Source organism: Acomys minous (genome assembly GCF_964271855.1).
Source record: "Acomys minous genome assembly, chromosome: 8".
Lineage (NCBI taxonomy): Eukaryota > Metazoa > Chordata > Mammalia > Rodentia > Muridae > Acomys > Acomys minous.
Genome location: NC_140489.1, coordinates 35,013,655 through 35,035,694, shown reverse-complemented (window position 1 = coordinate 35,035,694; position 22,040 = coordinate 35,013,655). Strand labels below are relative to the sequence as shown.

The 22,040-nt window shown below is 48.6% G+C and overlaps 1 protein-coding gene and 1 long non-coding RNA gene across 9 annotated transcripts in view; both read left to right on the top strand.

The window, feature by feature from the left end:
• SIPA1L1 (signal induced proliferation associated 1 like 1) overlaps window positions 1-12,592 on the top strand; it is a 277,017-nt gene extending 264,425 nt beyond the window's left edge. For 7 of the 8 annotated variants that reach the window (XM_084792053.1, XM_084792052.1, XM_084792056.1 and 4 more), the window contains 5 exons: window positions 3,483-3,729; window positions 6,730-6,876; window positions 8,008-8,122; window positions 10,903-10,987; window positions 11,606-12,592. In XM_084792053.1, coding sequence (XP_084648179.1) covers window positions 3,483-3,729; window positions 6,730-6,876; window positions 8,008-8,122; window positions 10,903-10,987; window positions 11,606-11,749 — 738 coding nt within the window. In that variant the 3' untranslated portion in view covers window positions 11,750-12,592. The remainder of the gene's footprint in view (window positions 1-3,482; window positions 3,730-6,729; window positions 6,877-8,007; window positions 8,123-10,902; window positions 10,988-11,605) is intronic. The other variant, XM_084792055.1, reaches the window with a different exon arrangement.
• An 8,411-nt stretch (window positions 12,593-21,003) lies between these two features.
• LOC311603901 overlaps window positions 21,004-22,040 on the top strand; it is a 52,808-nt gene continuing 51,771 nt past the window's right edge. Inside the window, exon 1 of the long non-coding RNA XR_014781315.1 lies at window positions 21,004-21,133. This is a non-coding gene — a long non-coding RNA (uncharacterized lncRNA). The remainder of the gene's footprint in view (window positions 21,134-22,040) is intronic.

Genomic DNA, 22,040 nt, shown 5'->3' with positions numbered 1-22,040 from the left:
GCCAGCTCCCAGCCAGGTGGCATCCTTCCCCGCCTGCCCTGCTTCCCTGTGGGTCAGCACTCCCTAATGCCTAGTAAAGTGTGCATCCAGAGAACTGCTGATCGTTCCCAAAGAAGCGAAATAGGAGTTGTTTAGGGTTTCTCTCCCAAAAAGCCTCAGGCTGGAGATGCTCATTGGGAATGAAAACTTTCTTCTAAAGCCTGGAGTGGAAAAAAAAAAAAAAAGACCCAGTGAGGGGCTGGAGAGACGGCTCAGAGGTTTAGAGTACTGTCTGCTCTTCCAGAGGTCCTGAGTTCAGTTCCCAGTAACAACAATCTGTAGTGAGATTTGGTGTACATGCAGATAGAGCACTTGTCTACATAAAATAAATTAATCTTTAAAAAAAAAAAAAGAAGAAGAGGAAGAGAAAGAAGAAGATCCGTTGAGATGTACTGAGGCAGGAGCATTGTCTGATAGTTCTATAGCCTTGAAAACAGAAACAAGGTGATTTAATTTTAGTAAAACTAGTTAGAAATCCATATAATATCTACTCCACTCCAAAAAATAGTGAAAGAAACAGTCACTGCTCGCACAGACTGATCATAGGCCAGCTTGTGCATACCATGGATTTAACTCATCATGATTTTAAAAAATATTTATTTTTGTATGTGGATGTGTGTGATGGGTATCATCATGTTCTTTGTGTGTGTGTGTGTGTGTGTGTGTGTGTGTGTGTGTGTGTGTGTGTGTGTGTGTGTGTGTGTGTGAGTGTGCCTGCCATGGTGCATGCACACACCTCCTCTGAGGTGTCTTTCTCATTATTGTTGGGTAGCATTCTCCAAGCTAATTGGCCCTCAAGCTTCTAGAGGACTCTCCTGCCTCTGCCTCCTCTCTTACCACAGAAGCGTGTCTTAGTGTTGCATCATGTGATGGAACTTCTTATAAAAGTAAGCATTTAATTGAGGCTTGCTTATAGCTTCATGGCAAGAAGTGTGTTGTCATACAGGCAGACATGGTGCTGGAGAAAGAGCTATATCCTGCCTCGCTGGCTGAGAGAGACTCAAAGCCCACCCCCAGTGACACACTTCCTAATCCTTTTGAATAGTGGCACTTCCTGGTGACCCAGCATTCAAAACTATGAGCCTATGGGGGACATTCTTATTCAAACCTCCGTAAATTACGTGGATTGCAGACGACATGTGTCACTTCAAGCTTGGATCGCAGAGATCCAAACTTGAGTTGTCTGGCCATTCTGAGAAGTGCTTGTACCTGCTGAGCCACCTCCCTGGCCCCACATCCTCAGTTTTTAACTTAACAAGATTGTTAGTACGTTGGTTACACTGTACTCTTATTTACAATGTGTCTGATTAATAGTTTGCATAGCAGCTGGGCGCTGTGGTTTGTAATCCCAGCACTCAGGGAGGCAGAGACAGGCAGATAGCTGTGAGCTCAAGGCCAGCCTGGTCTACAAAGAGTCAAGGACAGCCAAGGCTACACAGAGAAACCCTGTCTCAAAAACAAAACAAATAAAAAGCAAACAAAAAAGGGGAAAATAGTTTGTGCGGCCATGGAAGGTGGGGTATTGGCTTGATTGGGTTGTTGGGTGAAAATACACCAGGCCTAGTGCATACAGATAAGCCCCAGTGCCAGCTTTGTTTCTGTGTCTGTGATTCCAGCCACCTAAAGGAGCTATTGCTAAGTTGTCCCTCTTTGCTCGCTCAGATAGCAGGAAGTCACTGCAGCAGGGACTGAGACTTCCTTTGCCCCATGCTGCCCCTGTCAAGGTAAACAGTGTCCTGCAAAAATACTTATTAGCCGGGCGTGGTGGCGCACACCTTTAATCCCAGCACTAGGGAGGCAGAGGCAGGCGGATCTCTGTGAATTCAAAGCCAGCTTGGTCTACAAAGAGAGTTCCAGGACAGCCAGGGCTACACAGAGAAACTCTGTCTTGAAGAAAAAAGAAACAAAGAAACTGACTAGTGATTACTTGATTCAGGCATCCACCTGGCCTCCAGCTTGCTGGATGTGTGAACCCTGGGCCTGTTGGGTCTCAGTAAGATGGGTTTTCAGGAGCTTTGCTATTTACAGAAAAACCTAAAGCCACATAGCATGGTGGACATGTCTTTAGTCCCAGCACGTAGGAGGCAGAAGCAGATCAGCCTAAGGTAAAGAGAGCTTTGCCTCGACAAAGGAAAAAAAAGTACATCTGCAAAAAAAAATGGTCTCCTTGGGCTGGAGAGATGGCTCAGAGGTTAAGAGCACTGTCTGCTCTTCCAGAGGTCCTGAGTTCAATTCCCAGCAACCACGTGGTAGCTCATAACCATTTATAATGAGATCTGGTGCCCTCTTCTGATGTGTAGGCACACATGCAAGCAGAGCACTATATACATAATAAATAAATAAATAAATCTTAAAAAAAAAAAAAAAGGAAAACAAATGATCTCCTTGGGTCAGCAGATGGTGAAAGGACTTGTCCTGCAAGCTTGAGGGCTGGAGTTCTATCTCTATATAAAAGTGGAAGAGAAACCCAAGAGGCCCTTTGACCTCCATACATTTGCCAGTGGCATATGTGGCCACACACATACATCACACAGTAAATAACATTTCTACAAAGATAATTGTCTTAAATACTAATGACACCCATCCACCGGGAGAGACTGTATTAGAGCTTGTTCTTCAGCTGCTCGTGGCAAGAGCAGCCGTTACGCGCTCAGGTTCTGCTGAGGGTGAAAGTTTCTATTTGTGTGAAGTAGTGTTGTGACTGCATGTTAGTCTGTGCACCACACACGTGCCGAGGCCGGAAGAAGGTGCTGTATCCCCTGGAACTAGAGTTTCAGATGGCTGTGAGCCACCCTGTGCGAGCTGGGAATTGAACCCTGATCCTCTGCAAGAGCAGCCGGTGCTTTTAACTGCTGAGCTGTCGCTGCAGCCTTGAGTGTGTGCACTTAGGTGGTCATCTCCAGGTTGTCATCTGGCAAGCTTCTGAGGCTCCCTGCCGCTGCTCCTCAGCTGTCCACCCCTGTACTTCACCCCTCATCTTCATTTTTCAGCCTCCTGGCAGGCGCCATTGTGAGCCAGCGTTGCGGTGAGCAGGTGTGGTGGTCCAGGCAGGTGCTTTGCTCACATTTATGGCTGAAGAGTCTAGTTGTGGGAGATTACATGATCTGGCCAATGACACAGGGTTCAAAGAAAGTTCATATTAAGACTAGGAGTGCAATACCTTTACTTAGGCAGGTGGCTCTCTTGAGTTCCAGGTTAGCTAGGATAACATAGTAAGACACCACCCCCCAGCTCAAAAACAACCAAGAAAATGATTATTTTGTTATTTAGTACCACATAACCTTGATAGCTCATGAGTCGGCTTCACCCTGAACAAGGGTACAACCTCTCTCCCTGTAGGACTAGGTGGGGCTCAACCTGAGGCAGCGTGTCCCTGCTTCACGCACCAGGCCTTGGTCTTGCTCTGTGACCCGCCCCTGACTCCAGCCTTTCTTGTTTTCCAGTTCCACGCACTGTCCTCTCCGCAGTCGCCTTTCCCCTCCACCCCCACCTCGCGAAGGGCCCTGCACAGAACCCTGTCAGACGAGAGCATTTACAGCAGCCAGAGGGAGCATTTCTTCACCTCCAGGGCTTCGCTTCTAGACCAAGCCCTGCCCAATGACGTCCTCTTCAGCAGCACCTACCCATCTCTCCCCAAGTCGCTTCCACTGAGGAGGCCATCTTACACCTTGGGAATGAAGTCGTTGCATGGTAAGTGTGCCTGCAGCTGGGCAGTCCTGTGGATGGCCCAAGGCCCAGTACGACAGCCAGCCATTTGTTTTCCTGGGGGATAGTTTGGAGGAATTCCGTTCTCTATTCCATCCTCAGTCACACACCTCAGCATCGGTCAGCACAGGTTGTTAGACTTTACGCAAGAGCTGCTGAATTGCTCTGAGAGACCCATCTGAGAATCAGTGTTCTCCTCAGATGTCCTAGCTAGTGGAATACCGTTGGGCAAATGGAGCTAACACGAGATTAGTAATTTCATAGAGATATGTGCCCTGCTTCCGTCAGCTGCCACAGGATCCCAGATCGGCCTGTAGTTGCTCTCCCATTCCCAGCCTGTAAGAAGATTGCCCTCACTGTCTGCCACACTCATCTGTTTACTGTCTGGCCAGCCAGTGGGGGGATCTTCCAGGAAGAGGGTTAGGACCCCTGCGCCTCCTAGGTCATGTGTGCTGTCTTGCTTTATGGCCTGACTAGGTCCCAGTTTTACTACAGCTGTATTCCGGGACTTTAGTCTTAAATTTTTCTTTTTTCTCTCTGCCTGCATCCACTCCAGGCTCACCTGATAGCCATGGCTGAATCCAGTAGACACACAGCCCAGGCCCCCATGTCCGATCCTTTACTGCTCACATCATTTTAACCAGATTCTCTGACTTTTCCCTTCTGAGCACTCTGCTGCAGTGGTCGTGTGTGTCAGCCCCATGTCGCTTCCTGTCTCTGGAGCTGGAGCTTCTCAGCCTGCTGTCCGCGCTGCACCTTCCTGAGCCCTCCCTTAAACACACGAACTCTCCCACATCTCCTCCACCTGCTCAGGGATCATCCTTCTCCCTTTGCTCCTTCCTCCACCCACCCTCAGCGCCAGAAGTCACTGGCAGTGAGCCACAGTCATCACAGGAGGCACTGCTTCCTGCTGCCACCCTGTAGAGCAGCCGTTCTCCCGCCCCAATGCTGCCGCCCTTCAGTAGAGTTCCTCATGTTGTGCTGGCCTCCGTCCATAAAATGATTTTCTTTACTACTTCATAATTTTGCTACTGCTATGAATTGTAATGTAAATATTTTTTGGAGATAGAGATTTGCCAAAGAGGTCATGACCCTCAGATTGAGAGCCACTGCTCTAGGCTAAGCCCCTCTGTGGAAGCCTCAGGCACTTTCTTCTCCTTCCGTCCTCCCCGTTGCAGGGACCGCTGTTCTGAACCTCTCTAGTCCTGTGGTCCTGCCTGTCTTGAAAGCTTTTCTAGTCTCCCTGCACCTCTCTCCAACCTTCACAAGCAATAAAAAGTAGTAATAACCCCCCCACACACACACACATATGTGCACGTGCATGATCATATTCAGAATGCTCTAGCTTCTAGAGGCTTAGATTCCAAGAAAACAGTCCAGAGAGCCATGGGGACGGGAGGGGCGCATGCCCTGGCTGTGCACCTTTCCCTACCTCCTGCTAGAAAACAGGTGCATCTGTGCTGAGCCCCTGCTCCACACTCAGCAGCTTTGTTTGGTGTATTTGAGGGACGGAGGTGGTGGTTTAGTTTCTTTACCCTACGTGGGAACTGGGGTGTCAGGGATGAAAGGGCAGGAAGGTTATAAGTGGCACACAAATGATCTGTTCCTCCTCCATACCCTCGGTGGGATCAGGGCTAAATACAGCTGAGCATTGACATCTTGCAGGATTTGTTGACTTCCATTTACTCATAATCTCACTCATTTTCAATACATTAGCAGCCAGCAGCTGCACCGCAGCACAGTTCTCTGCATGCTTGACAGGGAAAGCGTGCACTGCATATACCCTGGCTCACCAGGCTGCCTCGGGGCCACAGCTTTGCTCCCTTGTAAGCAGGTATTTCTGGAGCTGTGTTACTTTGCAGTGAGCTTTGCTGAGCTCCGTGTTTGCAAGGCATTGGGTATTGGTGCTATGGCACATTTGAGGGGTGTCCTCATGGAGTTACATACAATGCTGTTTCCATGCTGGCTGCTGGCTCTAGGAAACCTCCACTTGTCCGCCTCCACAAGCCTGAGCAGCAGCAGACCGGCATCAGGGGGCCCCTGGTACCCTGCGCAAGAGTTTTTATCATTGTCCGCCATTACAAGTCTTTAATGTTTGCAGTGAGTAACTTTTGCCTTAGAAAACAGTGGCTTTTGGATGTGATTGCTGTAACATTGCTGATCAGGTGATACCTAGGGTCTCCAGGATGGAGACTGATGCCAGTGCCCACGGAAAGTCCCCTCCCGAGGCTGGCTCCTACGAGAGACTTAGCATTGTCAATGTGGTCTGTTCTACTTCTCGTACTACCTCATGCACCCAGCCGTGGAGCCAGTAGACCATTCCTGGATACAAAGCACAGAGCCAGGGCTGCCCTTGTCCCTCTCCGCTCCTGAGCACGGAGCCTGTAGAAGCTGGGGCAGATCTTGGCTTGTGGCCCAGATAAGAAGAGATCCTTTTGCTCCTCTTGTAGGTGTCAGCCTCCCTTGGCTGTAATCCCAGGCCAGCTCTCGAATGGAGCAGGCCTCTTCTCCCCCAGGGATTTTTTTAACACTGTGAGAGGAAACTGAACACTAGAACTACCTGCGCCGCATGCCCACTGAGGACAGTTGGTGCCTCTACAGCAGTCCTACACATGGCCTCAGTGCAAAACCAAGTTTCTTAAGACTTACATTTGGGAGATGGTGGGAGGTGATTTTAAAATGGAAAAAGATAGCTGGGTGCAGGGGTACACATCAATAATCCCAGCACTCGGGAGGCAGAGGCAGGCGAATTGCTATGAGTTCGAAGCCAGCCTGGACTACCAAGTGAGTTCAGGACAGCCAAGGGTACACGGAGTAAACAAATAAATAAAAATGGAATGAGACTAGAACAAGGCAGGTCAGCTTCAGAATGGCCACTAATGGCCTGTTAGACTAGCCATCGATTCCATCAGACAAACGGTTTACACGTCTACTGTGGTGCCAGGATACATGGGTACAAGTGTTATCCTGCTGTCTCCTCTGTAGGAGAGTTCTCTGCCTCCGACAGCTCCCTCACTGATATCCAGGAGACCCGAAGGCAGCCTATCCCTGACCCTGGCCTGATGCCCCTGCCTGACACTGCTGCAGACTTGGACTGGTCCAACCTAGTAGATGCCGCCAAAGCCTATGAGGGTGAGTTTGCTAAGGACTCACACAGGTCACCAGAGTCCTGACGGCCAAGCCACAGACCTGATCAGGTCTTACCAGTTGGCCACCCTGGTCACACTGAGAGTTACCTACCCAGTTGGAGCTCATGGTCTGATGCTAGCTGGGAGTATTTCCTTTACAGAGCAGGAACTTGGTGTTTCCTGTATGCAGAATTCATAATGTAACGGCCTCTAGGATGCTCTGGTCTAAACACAATGTGTTGACATAGCTGTCTGCTGTCCTCCTTCAGGAAAGGCTGAGTTTTGTTTAAGATTATCCTCCAGGCTGTTTTGATGATAAAATGTTCTCTCTCAAGCTTTGGCAGCATAGTCACTGTTCTTACTAGAAGACTTGACAGTGGCCATTCTGTCTGGATCCAGTGTAGACATGGCTTATGAGGCCACAGAATTCAGAAAGAGCAGCAGTAGAGAGCAGGCTGGTGTTACCACCTTCCTGCTTTTTTGGCTCATGGGAACTTCTGGATTCTAACCTGGCTTGTCAGTTTGCTGACCAATCTCCATATAAATTTTAAGTTGGGATAACAGTCTAAACAGTCGGTGAGGACAAAATGCTAAGCCCACCACAGTGGCCAACATCCTGTGGAAAGTACCTTCAAGAAGTCTCAAAATAGCCAGGCGTGGTGGGCACACCTGTAATCCCAGCACTTGGGAGGTAGAAGCAGGTGGGTCTCTGTGAGTTCGAGGCCAGCCTGGTCTACAAAAGTGAGTCCAGGACAGCCAAGGCTACACAGAGAAACCCTGTCTCAAAAAACAAAAACAAAAACAAAAAAAGAAGTTTCAAAGCATTTAATTTTAGCTTTTCAGGGCATTTATATCTTTATCTCTTGGTCTAGAATTTGGCACAAGGCCTCTTTCTGGAGAGCTGTCACTAGAACACTGCTTTGCAAGAAACGGGCTAGAAATGGATGCACAGCAACTGTCTTTTCAAGGGCACTTGGTGCTGTTACTGTCCCTTAAACTGGGAGGGGTAGAGGCTATGGATTCCAAGCGTACCTGTGTGTTGGTTAAACCTGAGCATCCCTTCGGACCTCTGGCTGACTGTGCAGGCGGGGCCCGCGATGTGCCCTGTACGTGATGCTTTCTCGCTTCTCTTCAGTCCAGAGAGCCTCCTTCTTTGCTGCTAGTGATGAAAACCACCGTCCCTTGAGTGCGGCCTCCAGCGGCGACCAGCTAGAGGAGCAGGGCCTGGTCCAGATGAAGTCCTACAGCAGGTTGGTCACGCAGTGCTGAGGGCACGACTGTGCACCGTGTGTCGCCCCCAGTAGTGGCAGAGGTGACGAAGAGGAGATGGACGGCCATGGATGAGCTGAGTGAAGCTCAGCTGCAGTGCCAGACGCTTGGCTTTTTAGTTAGAACACTTTATAGCCGACTCCTGTAAACACAATTAAACTGATTTTGATGGCTTAAGGATAAAATTATGAATATTCTTTATTGTTTAATGTCATAAATCATCTGTGCCCCCTAGGGCTTATTAGGTAAAATAAGAAAACTCACTGGTCACAAGTGCTCAGTCTGGGAGTTAGTCTTTGAGTCTGGTTTTTGAGTTTTCTCAGTTGCCATCATGGCCCTGTTGGGACTGTATTCATGTCTGCTCAGCTTCCAGCACCCTGCCTCAGCTCTCCTTTGTTTTTTGTTTTTTGTTTTTCTTGGTATGTTTTTTAAGAGGTATTTATTGTTGTATATACATGCTCTGCCTGCACACACACACCTACAGGCCGGAAGAGGGTATTATAGCATATTATAGATGATTATGAGCCACCATGTGGTTGCTGGGAATTGAACTCAGGACCTCTGGAGAAACAAGCAGTGCCCTTAACCTCTGAGCCATCTCTCTGGCCCCCTCAACTCTCCTGTTTGTTAGAAAACAGGACAGCAGGCTGGCTGGGGGCGTTGGTAGATGGAGCAAATCGGTAGTAACTGAAGCTCCAAGAGCTTCTGAATTAGCCCGTGGACTTTGAGATCTACACTGTGGGGAGCAGAGTTTCCTGTTGCCCCTGAGCTTCCTGTGGCTGAGGTGTGGGCTTTTTCCTAGCATCCCAGCTGCCATTTGTGGAACACAGTGTGGCACCTCCATGCCAAATAGTCAACAGCTGGAAACCCCTACCCAAATCCTCCCGGAGTAGGTAGGAACCAAGGTATCTAAGCCAAGTGTGGTAATGCATGCCTGTAACTCCACACTATGGAGGCAACGGCAGCAGGACCTGGAGTTCAAAACCAGCCAGGCTGCATTTTGAGACCCGGTCTCAGTAAAAACCAATGTATCTCACATCTACATATATATTCAGATACCTATGAAATGTGGTGAGAAGCGCCTAGTAACAGGGACCGGGAGGCTGAGGTAGGACTTCTGAACAAGTCTGCAGGGATGTGAGCTTAGTTTCTTATTGACTATGAGTTCAACAGAGAGATGCCACTGTCCCTCATATCATTGGGACAGCTAGAGTGAGCAGAGTGACAAACTGCTCAAAACATTGGGGAGGAAAAAGGAAACCCAGAAAGTGCAGCCCCGGGATGTGCTCCACAGAGAGGCGTAAGTCAGACTTCTGGGAAGAGGTCGTTACTACAGATCCTAGGATGAGGGGAAGATGGGAAAGCAGATGCAAATGGCGTACCTAGACCTTAATACGCTGTCTCCCCACTCAGAGTTCACTGTGAAGACCCTGTGGGGTTGTCAGGCTCTTGAGGGCTCCTTGGGGGCCAGCACCCCCAGGGCTCTGTGAGAGGCAAGTGCTTCCCCGTGCACATCTGTCCTTCAGCCCAGCCCAGATCTGACTGGCCTGAGGTACCACACTGAGGATTGCAGCTGACCACTTCCCTTTTATGATCCATTTGCTGCCAACTTTTGGGTTTGTCTGGGGAGTTTGGAAATCAGTATCACTCATCAGTGGCCTTGTATGCAGTGAGCCGTGGACTTTGCTTTTGAAGCCTGTTATAGACGTAAATTTAAGAGATCAGTAACACAGTTCACTATAGATCAGGAATTTCAGCCTGAACTTTGACCTTTGAGCTACCTTTGAAGAAAACTCTTTGCTCCATGACTGAGACAACCAGGAGTTACATCTCTGGCTCTGCAAAGAGTCCTCTGAGTTTTCCCTACATAGGACCAGCTTTCTGTTGTATAAGTCATAGTCACATGACTTGACTAGAGCTGCCCCCCAAGAAACTGCTGGCAGCTCACAGTCATATAGAAGAGGAGAGGGAAGAGCTGACAAGTCCTCAGCTGTGCCTTCTGGGGCCAGCAGCATCCAGCTGTGTGGTCCTCAAGTGCTGCCACACATACTCCACTAGCAGGCGTGATTAGCAGTTTAACCTGCCTTCCTGGTCCTAATGGAATTTGAGATGGTAGGCTTAGGCTGACAGGCTTTTGAAACATGCAGCCTCATATTCTCAATATTTAGTAAACCTGTTTAGACTAGCTGAGCTGTGAGCCTTGTGTGTAGCTGTAATGGCCTGCATAGAGGCTGAGCGCCCTGGGATCGTTAGACCTGCTCTGTGCTGGTGGCCCTAAAGCTATATATACATGTGCCACCACACATACATCTCTCTCTCTCTCTCTCTCTCTCTCTCTCTCTCTCTCTCTCTCTCTCTCTCACACACACACACACACACACACACACACACACACACACACTTATACACTGGTAGTTTCCTTTGAAATCCCTAAACTGATCTTGAGGATAACCCTACTGTGTGACTCTTGGATCTGCCAACATGCTCTTGTGCTATTAAAGACTATTTTCACCCATTGTCACTAACTCTTTTGTCATAAGATGTAGTGTCTTTAACAAAGGAAATTATTGATTGGCTGCCATTCAAACCTGCATCTCCTCTTGTTAAGATCACCATTTTCTGTTTTTAAAGTAAAAAATGCACATTGGGTTGCCATGATGAGTAATTTGACATTGAAAAACATTTTACAAACAAGGGGGGAAAGCCAAGTCATCAGATGTGGGGGTGCCTGCCAGCATGGCCTTTTGTCTCTCCTTCCTAGCAGTAAGGACTCCTCTCCCACTCTGGCTTCTAAAGTGGACCAGTTGGAAGGTATGCTGAAGATGCTTCGAGAAGATTTGAAGAAGGTAAATGTTCTCAGAAGACATTGCCCAGGCTGTGGGAGCAAAATACCCTTAATTGGGAGACCTAAGGCTGTCAGTGAGACACATATGGCTGTTCCCTGCACAGTGTGCCTAGGGGCAGCATAGACGTCGGTGCCATTGGCACATGTGCTATGAGAGGCCTTCATTGTCCTACTTACAGTAAAGCCTTTTGGCTTTCTGTCCTACTTACAGTAAGGCTTTTGGGAAAGCCTTAAACTTCAGCCTTAAAATTCTCTGGGCCCTGGCCTGGCTTCCAGCCCTTGTGTCAGATGTCAGTAGCACAGGCTCCCATGGAGTTCTTGTTTGAATCTTCAGGTCAGGGCAGCTGAAAGTCGTGTTTCTTGGCTGGCTTTGACTTTATCGGGCACCAGGGGCCTAAAACTTAGAGTGGCTATAAAATATACACTGCTGTAATTGCCTGCAGAGCCGCCCCTGTAGTGCTAAGCTTTCTGGGAGCCCTGGGCTTGGGTCTGATGTGTGTGGGTATCTACTAAACTGAGGAGTGGGAAGAGGCCACCCAAGGGAATTAAAGCTGCTTCTCCTGAGAGCTGGGCAGGCAGTGGGCACTCCTAGGTCACGTGTGCTGGGCTTTTCCTTCAGGAAAAAGAAGACAAGGCCCACCTCCAGGCGGAAGTTCAGCATTTGCGCGAGGACAACCTGCGGCTGCAGGAGGAGTCCCAGAACGCCTCGGACAAGCTGAAGAAGTTCACCGAGTGGGTCTTCAATACCATAGACATGAGCTAGGGCCAGCTGAGGGGAAAGCGGGAGGGACAGGCTGCTCTCCGTGGCTGCCCTAGAGCACCCACTCATCCTGCCTTGGGAGGAATTCTCGGAGCCCCGGGTGCCCACCCTGCTCCCGTCGGACAGTGCACAACACGACAATTGCAGATCAACAATCATTATCTGCCTTTTATAGAAAAGAAAAACAAAAAAAATTAAATAAAAAAATTTTAAAAAGTAAAATAAAAGTTTAACTGCTAAAATGTGGATGTCTTTATTTTTTGCACAATATCTTTATCTGTTATGTATTTACAAAGAAACTGAGCCCAGCCCTGAGTGCCCCCGACCCTTAGCCCCTGCTTCCATCAGCTTGCTGATCTATTTCAGGTACCCCAAGATCCCCTGTTCCCTTGACAGATGTCTTTGTTCCTAGGAAATAAACGTTTTTCTTTCTTAGCTGTGTTTGGGGTGAGGAGGAGTGTTTCCTTGCTGCTTCCTTCTCTAAAATGCCTGTGAGAGGGACTTTAAGGAAACGCCCACTGCCTGGTCTGTGCGGGCTTCTGCCCTCTGCAGCTGCCTGCTGGAGTCCCGCAAGCCAGCGCCTCCCCCTTCCCATCCGTGCATCTTGTCCCTTCTTTCCCCAGAACAATGGTCCCCAGTACATTCCTGAGAGCTAAGACTCTTTGTTTGGCTCAAGTGAACCCCACTAAATTAGAACCAACCTCTTTCACTGTCCTGGCTCCTAACATGAATTGGCATCTGAATTTTCCCAAATGAAAACTTTACCTTATGCATTTTAAACACCTCTTGGTCAAAAGTCCTTATATATAGTTTATGTTTGAGATTTTTAAAGACGGTAGCAAACTTTTTTTAAGCTTGTTCAAAATGACTAATTGACCACTCCTCCTCACCAAAGCAAGACTTCACCAGTGTTTCTAATTGGGAAAAGCTGACAGTGAATGTTAAGCCGTGAGTTTAACCCTTGCTTGTTTGGAGCAATGCCTGTAATGAAATGGCCTTTTGGACCCTGCATGTTGCAGTGTGGAGTTTGCACACAGCATTTCTGCATCCTTCCGAAGCCAGCCAAAGGACTCTGCTCCAGAGATTCCTCCTGCGCTGCTCCATGCCTCCGCAGGGATGCAGGCTGCTCTGGGCCCCTCACCCTCACTGCTGTAGAGCTCAGAGATGTGGGGCTGGCCAGGGTCGACTGGCTATGAGCTGCACGTTCCCTGCTGTTAAGTGGACCTAACGTCCTGCATTCCACCTATATGGAGCCCTCCTGACGCGCACACACGCCAGACCTTTTATCCTATAATTCCACAAATGATTGTGAGTTCTCTGTGGGTTTTTTTTTCCTGTTAACATTTCTACTGTGGAATAGGAGGATTTGGGAATGCTCTGTAAAGATTACAGTGAACCCTTCTACCATATGAAGGAGATTGTACATTGCTGATGTCTCTGTAAATGAGAAATGCCGCTAACATCCGAGCAGTCTGAAGTCTTGCTTATCTCTCTTGAGTTTCCTTTTTATTTGGTTTTCCCTCTTCTTTGGGGACTGGGAGCAAGCTATTTATTAGTTTTGCAACAGAGTTCTTGTTTGAAGCCTCTAAAGACTACTTGTAAAATTCAAACAATAAAATTACTTTTAAATGCTCTTTTAAAATGGGTTGGTGTTATTGCTCTGGGTTTTCTTATTTGAGAGACCACCCAGGAACTCACTGGCCCTGCTTCCTGATTTATTTTATTTTATTTTTTATTTTTGTATCAAGTCCCATTAATTCTAAAGAGGATACTGCAAAGTCTGTCCTTTTTAGAAGCTTAATAGGCTGCTTCACTCCCTGTTCACAGGTCCATAGAGAATCCCACCCTTTCCCTCTCTGCACACAATTATCCCCAGAGCCTTGTGTAATCGGTGCATTTTCCATCACAACATTGTGGTCCATGAGACCAACACTTTTTTTTTTTTTTTAGCTGACTCCATCCTTTAACTCAGATGTGTGCTCAGGGAATACAAATGCCTGTTAATATTTGTACAAAATATAATTTAAAAAGTTAGCCCACTAGAGAAAATCGGTGCATCCTGAAGCCAGACAAAAACACACAGAAGAATGCCTTTTTAATCCAGCACATCCCTGCTTCTCCCCGGTGGCCTAGCTAATTTGAGAGCTAGTAGTAGTTGATTCAACAAATAGATTCTGGAATTGCGCCTCTAAGAGGGGATACCACAAGCCGCTCTGACTCACAAGCTAAAAGATCTGTCCAGCACGCCTTGGGGTGTGGGGAGGCTTGGGGAAACGGCTCAGTACGGTGTTTGCCTCACACACACAAAGCCCAGGGATTAATCTTCAGCCCTGCCCAGTGTGGTTTCTAGCACACTCAGGAGGTGGAGGCAGGATCAGAAGTTCAAGGTCAGTCTGGGATCTATAAGACTGACATAAACAGAATAAACAATGAAGACGGCTTGGCTTTGTGCCTTGCTACTGAAGGTCTTGGCAGTGGGTAGCGGCCATTGGGCGTCCTTGGTGGAAGAAATCTAGATAGGACAATTGCCTGGGCCTCAGAGCTGTTGTGTGTGATAAGAGGGTGGGAGTTCTCCATAGAGGAGGATGAAGGTCACCGTTCAAGGGCAGGTGGTTGAAGGCACACCCAGCACTTAGGAGGATTAGAGGTTTACAGACTGAGCTCAACAGTGAGACCCTATGCAAAACACAGATAAATAGTCCAAAGACAAAAGAAACAAGCCCATCTGACAAGCGTTTTGCTTTCTGCTAAATGTAAGGGATTCTGGTCTCTGCAGAGGGTTCCTGCATCTACAAGGGTCTGCTTTGTCCGGGTGAAGAAATGGGGGTTTAGATGCAAGACGGTCCATCCTGATAAGGAACGTAGCCAGTGAATACTTGGCAACTGTTAGCCAGAAGCTGTGTAATAGAAAATAATGATGCCACAGAAGTCTTGGGATGTTTGCCCATAAGCTCACTCTTCTACTAACGGCCTGCCCAATAGGAATCCTCATCCTTCGATGAGAAGGGCATTTTACTTAGACTGAGGCCCAAATGATATCTCACAATCTCATGCGAGGTCCTAGGCAAATTATCTAACTGCTGCTAACAGCCTCATTGCAGGGACCCAATGTGTAAAGCTGGTCACTGCCTGCCCATGGGGAATCCTGACATGTCAAAAGCCTAGTGCAATGGAAGAGTCACAGTGAGCTGGTCAGCGTGTCGGTTTGAGTACAGTGGTACCTTGCCTGGGGCTTGCCGCCTCATCACCTGGGCAGTTGGTTAAAGTCGCTTGGCAGCTTCCCAAAAGCTATGGTTTAACAGGGATGGTACAGGATATTAAAATGTCCAGCAGGTTCCCAGGTTATTTGGGATGCCATTAGAAGTGTCAGTGTTAGAAGAAGCAGACACTAGGTGCAAAGACACTTGCCTGTGGGTTTTCCAGTCACGCAGCACCTTGCAGGGAGAAACTAAACTGTAGCTAGTGTTTGGGTTGTTTTGTTTTGTTTTTTTTAAGTCCCTCTTTCCCTATTTTTACATGAGGCCAGTTGCCAAATTAGCTAGGGGTGACCCTGATGACCTTGCTGTTTGACAATTCAGATGGCAGTATTGCTTAGGACAGGGGAGCCCAGGGTGGCAGTTGAGCTCCTGACTCAGGACCTCAGCAGATGGCCACCGGGAGGTATAGAAACTGGGCTGGTGGGTTCCAGGCTGGGAGTATTGAAGGCAAGTAGGCCGCTTCTGAAGTCAGCCCACTCTTAGTGCCCAAATCTCCAAGAGTCAGTTTCCCAGCTGCCCTCATACCTGATCTACATTTAGAGAGCTTTGCCCAAATGCTCACTCGGTACAATCGCCCGTTTCCTCTGTCTCTGGCCAGAGAGAGGACAGAGATAGGAAGGGGCTGTTTATCCTCTGTATCCTCTGCACAAAGTTTAGCCCAAAGACTCCAGGGCACTGGCTGGCTTACTAAGATGATAATCACTGCCCTGGTCCTTTGTTACTCTTCTCTCTACATTGTCCTCCCTGGACCGGACGGAGTATGATGCCCTTCCGGACCTACATCCTTTTATTTCAGACGTTTTCCATCTTGCCTTTGTGTGTCTGAGTCAGCCCCACCTTTCCCCTTCTCTCATTACCCTTCTCCGTCTGCCCTTTACCACACTCCCGTTCAGCCCTAGGAACAGGCACCTCTCAGGTTTCCTTCCACGGAGCCTGTATCGGCCTGCCTCTTCAGTGCCTCAGCCAGCCTTCACAGCCCAGCCACTAAACAGTCTCAGCTCATCTCACCCCTCCCTGTGGACTTGTCATGACCCATGGTCAACTGTGGTGACCCCTCCCCCCCAAAAAGCTTAGGCCTCTCTAGGTAAGTGTGCCCACACATCCTACTGGTGCATCTGTGTTTCCTCTTCCCTACAAAGGGCTGTGTGCTTTCAGCGGGCCCATCTTCCCACAAGGCCTAGACCTTGCTAGCATACCCAGGGTCTCTAGTGCGCACCTCCAGCCACAGCTCTCCTAGGCATTTCCTAATTTAACATCAAAGAAAGGAACCCCACAGTGTCTGTATCAATAAAAGCAGACTTCCTTTGCAAACACAAGTGGCTCAGGAGGGACGTGCTGTAAGGACTCCCAGATCATCACACACACACACACACACACACACACACACACACACACACACACACACACACACACACACACACACACCATGTACCCTGGATCTTGCTAACAAACCCAAGGAAGTTATTTCCTGTCTCAAGCCACCGCAGGAAGCACAGGTGTACACACACCAACCTTCCCAGGCCTGAGTTCCTGGGAATGAAGCCCTCTGAGGAAACACAGTTAAGAAGGAAGTTTTATCGCAAATTCAAATAGGAAACTAGGCTCTACCAATAGTTGCGGGGAGGTGGTTCCTCAGTCGCTTGCCTTCCTGAAGAGGTAGGATGGATTAGTATCTGACCTGGTAATTTTTCTAAAGTGCTTACAAGTATTCAAAATAAGAAGCTTAACCATTGCTTCGCGATCTTAGACAGTAAATACGCTTACCCAATGTTTTCCTGGTGCGAAGGTAAACCCAGGGTAGTCACATTTCAAATTAATGAGGCTATGCCTATTAAGCAAACACAGTAAATGGGGCAGCAGCTGTAGCAGGAGCTAGGCTGTGGGTCAGGCACTGAGGGTGGGTTGTTGGGGGAGGGGAGGAGAGGTCATAGGCTCATTGCTCACGACAAGTGTTCGGTGGGTTGCTGGGTGAAAGAGAACCCAGCTTTGCTCTTTGTGACCCTAGAAGCAAATATCAGGATCAGTGGGTTAAAGGTACAGCGGCTAGATTTTTGTTTTCAAGGTCAATGGATTTGGGGTGGTTTCTGAGGTTGGGGTCAAGGGTCAGCTTGCAGCCAGTTGACAAAGATATCATTTCCTCTATCTTTAATGGACCCTCCTTCTCTCCCTCTTTCTCTCCCTCCCTCCCTCCCCCCCCCCTTCTGTTTTTTTGGAGACAGGGTTTCTCTGTGTAGCCCTGGCTGTCCTAGACTCACTTTGTAGACCAGGCTGGCCCTGAACTCACAGAAATCTGCCTACCTCTGAGTCCTGAGTGTTGGGATTAAAGGTGTGTGTGTGTGTGTGTGTGTGTGTGTGTGTGTGTGTGTGTGTGTGTGAGAGAGAGAGAGAGAGAGAGAGAGAGAGAGAGAGAGAGAGAGAGAGAGAGACCATGCCCGACTTGACCATTATCTCTCTTAAACCTTAGAACTATGAGGCAGAATTAGGACCGGGAAGGTTCTACCCAGTCTGAGTTCATTACCTCGTTACTTTCCTGCTCCATGGCCAGCCACCTGTGCTTGTGTATATCCACCACTGCTTGAGGCTGCACATTATAGCTGTGATTGTGTGTGTGTGTGTGTGTGTGTGTGTATGTGTGTGTGTGTGTGTGCACATCCATATAGGTGAAGGTACAAATGTGTGTGCACATGTCTATGTGCATGAATGTGAAGGCCAGAGGTTACTAACCTGGGATGCAATTCCTCAGCTGCTGACCACCACTTATCTATGTCTGTCTGTCTGTCTGTCTGTCTAATGATGTAGTTCTCTTACTGGCCTGGAGCTCACAAAGTCGGCTGTGAGCCCCCTCCATGATCTACCTGTCTCCCCCTCTCCGGGCTGAAATCATAAGAATATTTTACTGCTCCAAGCCAGTTATGTGGACTCTGGGGATCAAATTCAACTGAGCCATATCCATAGCCCCTAATTTGTTTATTTTTTAAGTCCTTTTGATTTAGAGAAAAATCACTTCCCTTTAAGTTTTGTGGGTCCATCACTTCACATTGTACCCACAAAGCCAACTTTATCTTCCCAGGTGGCAGTCACTGAAACACTGGAAAATAGCGGTTCTTCTGTTATTTACTAGAACAACAACAACAAAAAAAATCTCAATTTTTCCATCTCTTGCTGCAGCACTGTGGTTTCTGAGCTCTCCTCCATTATGAAATAGTCCTATAAAGCATATGTTAATGATAAAACCACTTACGTATATTATCCCATTGAGTTCTCACGGCAGCCCAGCGACAGGATGAGGTCTATGAATGTCCCCATTTATAGAAGCAGAGGCTTTGGGAGGTCAAATCATTTCCAGCAAAATAGCGGACGAATGTGGAGCTGGGACTGAAAGCTAGGTCAGTGATGCTAGAACCATTGCAAAACCACAGGCTCAGTGAACAGCTCCCTTTGCAGAGCCTCGGCGTGCAGTAGCGACGCCATTGGATGATCAGTGCTGGGAGGTGAAGAGCAGAGATGCCGGCTGAGACTGTCCCAAAATATCAGGGGACGTGAGGACGGCCTCTTGCGGGAGATGTTTTAAAGTGCCGCCATGCCCTCCCTCATACAGATGGTTCTCACACGCATTTCACTTCAGAGAAAGGCCTTCCTGTCCAATTCCAGGACAGAGCTAGAGGCCATGGAGGCTTGCGGTCCTGTTAGACGTGAGAGAGTGATGTTTGGCTTCGGGAGGCTCCCCCTCACTGCCATGGTTCAGAAATGAGTTCTCTTAGGAGAGAGGAAGGGCCTTGCCACGGTGGGGGCCAGGGTGGTATAAGGGACAACATGATGGGTCCTTAAGGAGAGATTACCCCCCTAAAACCCTGGGGAGCTTCCTTCAGAGGGGTAAAGGACAGAGCTGCCATGGACAAGATGGAGGAGGCCCGGAGGAAGAGTGTTCAGAAGGATCACACAAACGAAGACAGAAATCTGACATCTGGATCCTCTCGGGGAACAGCAAGAAGCTCTACACCACACAATTTAGTCCAACACAACACAGCCTACCTGCCATAGAGCACGCAAGAGCCAGGCACTAGTAGGGCCAGAAAGTAGAGGGCGTCCCTCCCTTCAGATAGATGGTGCTAGTGTGTGTCAGGCTGATACAAAACCATTGAGCACAGTGCAGCATGCTACCACAGGGATGGGAATGAAGTCTTATTGGGCTTGAGATACCTCTATGATTGTCCATTAGATCATGAGGCAGGGGCCTCTCCTGGGCAGTCGTTTACTCGGTGCCAGATGATTCGCAACCACATCTAAACTGCACCCAGCATTTCCTTTTTTCTAAACCAAGAAGCTTTGCTTGGTGGAAGCCAATCAAAACCTTTGTTTCAAAACCAACTGTAAATAATGTGTGCAACATTCCTTAGAACTAACTACAACAATGCTAGTTTTTTGGGTCCCCCCCCCCTTGGACTCAATCACATCTCATCGTCTGTGTAACTGCGGCATCCCTATACTGGCGCTGCATCGTCAGTGAACAGGTGGGAACCACGATTTCAATGCAGGCCCCAGTTCCCTGGCAATTTTAAATACAAAGAAGAGAGTTTCTAGTCTACGCTTCTCAGCCCATCTGTCGGAACACCGTGCCCAAGGTCCTTGCAGTCTGCTTGCTAAAGCAACAGACCCACAGAAACATAACAAGCCCAGCTCTCAAGTGTAAACCATAGCCCGAGTCCAGATGCTTCTGCCAGCCTGCCAGTACTCCACAGAAGGGCACTGGGGAGCCAGCGCTCCCATGGGGACTTCTTCCTCCAGCCAGAAGTCCAGATACCTAGGACGATGCAGTCTACCTCATAATTAATCACTTTATCAAAAAACAACCTCCATTTTATTGACCACGTTGCGGGGTCACGGGATTGGGCAGGGCTCCGTCTACCCCGCTGGGTCTGCCGGTCACTGGCACAAAACCAGGTCGGTTTGCAAAGTTCAAGACGGCATAACAGCATTCCTGACACTTTGGTGGGGGCAGTAGAAGGGCTCAGATATCCCTTTCCCAGCTGTAATAATCTGGAAGCTCTTCCATGGACTCTTTCCTGCAGGGTAGCTGGGCTTTTGACACAGTATTCAGGGCTTCCACAGGCTGGGTGGCAAATGCTGGTCTTCTTTAGGACATGTAGGTGCAGAACAATGATACTATCATTTCCCTACACCTTGTCAAACAAAGGGGAAAGAGAAGCCACTCCTTAGAACAGACCTGTCATTCTCCTTTGGTCCCTACTGAGGGCAGCTTCTTCCTCTCTAAATCCTCCATTGGGGGCAGACTTCCAGAAACTTCTGTTGGAGCTATAAGAAGCACAGCACAGGCAAGCACTGACTTCAGCAGGGGGCCCTTAACTCCCATCCTTCTGTCCTCGTGGGGACAAGGCAAGGCCTCGGAGAGCATCACAACTGGACAGTGGGGCCAGTTCCTATCTCTCCTCCTGGAGGCTGGTGGTCTGTAGTTGATCGGATAACTCACATCCCTCTCCTGTCTTCTCAGAAGCAGCTATCAATGCTGGATTTACCATCAGAAGAGACCGACAGAGGGTAAGCCATTGGCACTCACCCCATGTCTCCTTTGCAACTAAGGCCAGGAATCTCAGTGGCTTCTCAGTGGCTGCCTATTGTAGCAAGCCCAGGGAAGAGCTGATGTGTGCTGAAGTTTGCCTTGGCCAGTCAGGGCCAGGGACTAGGAAAGTCAGCTCTTCATACTTTCCCCTCACCTGTAAAAAAAAAGTCAAAGCTTGTAGAATTTGAAGGCCCCTTGTGTGCTGCTTAGCTTTGTCAACCTGACACAAACTGGAGTCTCCTGGTGAGCTGGCTTATCTTATGTCAACTTGACACAGGCTGGAGTCATCTGAGGGGAGGGAGCTACAACTGAGAAAACGCCGCTGTAAGATCCAGCTGGAAGGCGTTTTCTTAATGAGTGATTGATGGGGGAGGGCCCAGTCCGCTGTAGGCAGTGTGACTCCTGCTGCGGTGGGCCTGGGGTATATAAGAAAGCAATCTGGGTAAGCCACGGAAGCAAGGGGGAAAGCAGTGTTTCTCCGTGACCTCAGCTTCAGTTCCAGCCCTGACTTCCTGCCGTGGCATCCTTCAGGATGGACTGTGCTGTGGACGTGTAAGCCAAACAAACCATTTCCTCTTCAAGTTGCTTTTGGTCAGTGGGTGATGTGTGTGTGTGTATGCGTGCACATTTTAATCACAGCAACAGAGAACCTAAATTACCCCACGGCCTCTGTGAGGACACCTAAGGGCTGCCAGAAGGGCAAGAGCCTGGAGGGTCGTGAGGAGCAAGGTGGCACTGGGAAGTCTCACTCCTGAACTCCACTGCAGCACTAATGACAGTCTTAAGTTGCCAGGGAAGTGAATTCAAGTTTTCAGAGACACGACGTCCTCTGCTGCCATCCTGGTGTACTGAAAGGCAGCCTGGCTGTGCGTGAAGTCCTTCGTGTGTGTGTGTGTGTGTGTGTGTGTGTGTGTGTGTGTGTGTGTATGTGTTTAGGGGGGTGTGGTGTGTGCATGCATAGAGTGTGTGCATGTGCGTGGTATGTGTGCATATGTGGTGTGTGTGTACATGTGTGTGGTGTGTGTGCATGGTATGTTTATGTGTGGAGTGTGTGTGTGGTGTGTGGAGTGTGTGTATGGTGTGTGTGCATATGTGTATGTGGGGTGTGTGCATGTGCATGTGTGGTGGGTGTGTGTATGTATGGAATGTGTATGTGTGAGATGTTTGTGTATGTGTGTGTACAAGTGTGGTATTGTGTGGTATATGTGTGCATGTATATATGGTGTGTGTGTGGTATGTGTGCTCACATGCACACACACACTCAATATGGGGAATCTGTCATTATAACCACCTCCAGCTCCCCTGAGTACCCTGAACCAGCTGCACCCAAATCCTTAGCTTGCCAGACTACCAGCCTAGTTGTAAGGAGCAACCAGATGTAGAATTGAGAGAAACCTCAGCCAAGCCAAAAGACAAAGAGATCTGAGGTGTCCTTAGTGAGTGTCTCCTGGTGTCACTG